Source organism: Triticum dicoccoides, unplaced genomic scaffold (assembly GCF_002162155.2).
Source record: "Triticum dicoccoides isolate Atlit2015 ecotype Zavitan unplaced genomic scaffold, WEW_v2.0 scaffold114665, whole genome shotgun sequence".
NCBI classification, from domain to species: Eukaryota; Viridiplantae; Streptophyta; class Magnoliopsida; order Poales; family Poaceae; genus Triticum; species Triticum dicoccoides.
Window position 1 is genome coordinate 9,779 of NW_021179570.1, and position 1,641 is coordinate 11,419.

The window sequence follows — 1,641 nt, forward strand, 5'->3', positions numbered from 1 at the left end:
ACCCTCGGCTAAAATTCCATGTTGACGTGCAATTTTCATAAGTCTTAACACAATAGCACTCATTGGTACATACAAGTAATGAGCTAATGCTCACTACTATCTGTTTACAATTGCAATTTCAAATGAAAATGTGACTCATACTTAGATTATTATTTTATTAACACAAATATATATATATATATGTTGCCATAATAAGAGGTGGATGAAAGAAAATCTAAATGCAGTAACGAATGAGATATATTAACTATAATGAAATCTTTGATGTCATGTTACACTATTTACCTCATGGAGCAAAGTGAAACTAGTGGTTCTTAATGTGTTGAAGAAAGATGAAGAGTATAGAAAAATAAAAGGTTAGGTTAACATGCAAACAAAGAATTGTCAAACTACGATAACTTATCTTAAGATTATTTTTGTGAATTGGCCTTCCAGATGGGATAAGAGCGCCGCTTTTGTTCTGCTGGAGTACTTGAAGAAGTTCTATACGGAGATGCTGAGGACATTTGAGAATATTGAGGCTGAAATGCCAGCCAATACGAACTACGATATAGCACACCTGAAAAAAGCGGTAACTTCATGTACCATTTTCTGTCTTGTAAAAAATAACATATAAATCTCTCTCTCTCTCTCTCTGTGTGTGTATGTGTGTATGGTTGTGCATCTCTCTCTCTCTCTCTCTCGTTAATTTTGGGATTACCTCTCTTTGTTTGCGTGCAGGTCCAAAATAACGTGACTGGTTACCTGGAAGAAGCGAAATTGTCACACAGGAACCACAAGCCAAGCTTTGTAGATCAGGTCAAGTTGACTAGCCTGAACATCGGCGTGCCAACAATATGTGTGAGTATGATGGCTGGAATGGGTGATGCAATGATGAAGCCAGCACTCAAATGGGCTGCTAGTGTTCCGGACGTCGTCATATCAGTCGGGAAGATTTCCCGTTTCATGAATGATATCGGTGCATTTGAGGTATATATATAATATTTCAAAATTAATTTTTGCTTGGATGTTACTTTTCACACATGTAAGAATGTCAAGTTCGAGCATATTGAGATATAATTTTGACCAACAATTTGAGTACCAAAATGTGATTTATTTGACAAAAAATCATAGTATGGATTATACTTGGAATTATTTTACAACAATGTCAGTTTTGTGATGCTACCTTAACTTCATTGGTCTATTTTTTTTATAAATTTGTACACATCAAAATGTGTGGGCACCTATGGAAAAGGGGGCAGGGCTCAGTTACCAAGTTTGTACTATCATTGTGCGTGCATGGAAGATTATTAAATTGATACATACTTACATAAAGATGATTATTGATGTCATCATACAGCGTCGAAAATGCAAGGGGGATCTGGCAAGCACCGTAGAGTGTTACATCAATGAGTACAACGTGACAAGTGAAGTGGCCATTACCAAAATTGTTGCCCTGATAGAACAAGAATGGAAGACCCTGAACCAAGCTCGCTTTGAAAATCATCTTCTCCCTGCATTGCAGCAGTTCATTAGCTTAGCGATTAGCACAACATTTTTCTATGGTAACAGAAATGATGTATACACGCACAGCGCACATATGCAGTGGACTATTGAGAGGCTCTTCCTGAAGAATATGTAGGCCTTGGCCAAATTCATCGTGTA

The 1,641-nt window shown here is 37.0% G+C and overlaps 1 protein-coding gene across 1 annotated transcript; it reads left to right on the top strand.

The window, feature by feature from the left end:
* Nucleotides 1-432: 432 nt before the first annotated feature.
* Nucleotides 433-1,618, top strand: LOC119343070 (alpha-copaene synthase-like; the record flags this gene model as incomplete). The annotated part of the gene is made up of 3 exons (XM_037614262.1): nucleotides 433-568; nucleotides 718-966; nucleotides 1,337-1,618. Coding segments are annotated over 3 exons (667 nt in total), but the record flags the coding sequence as incomplete, so codon positions are not given.
* Between the last annotated feature and the right edge of the window lie 23 nt (nucleotides 1,619-1,641).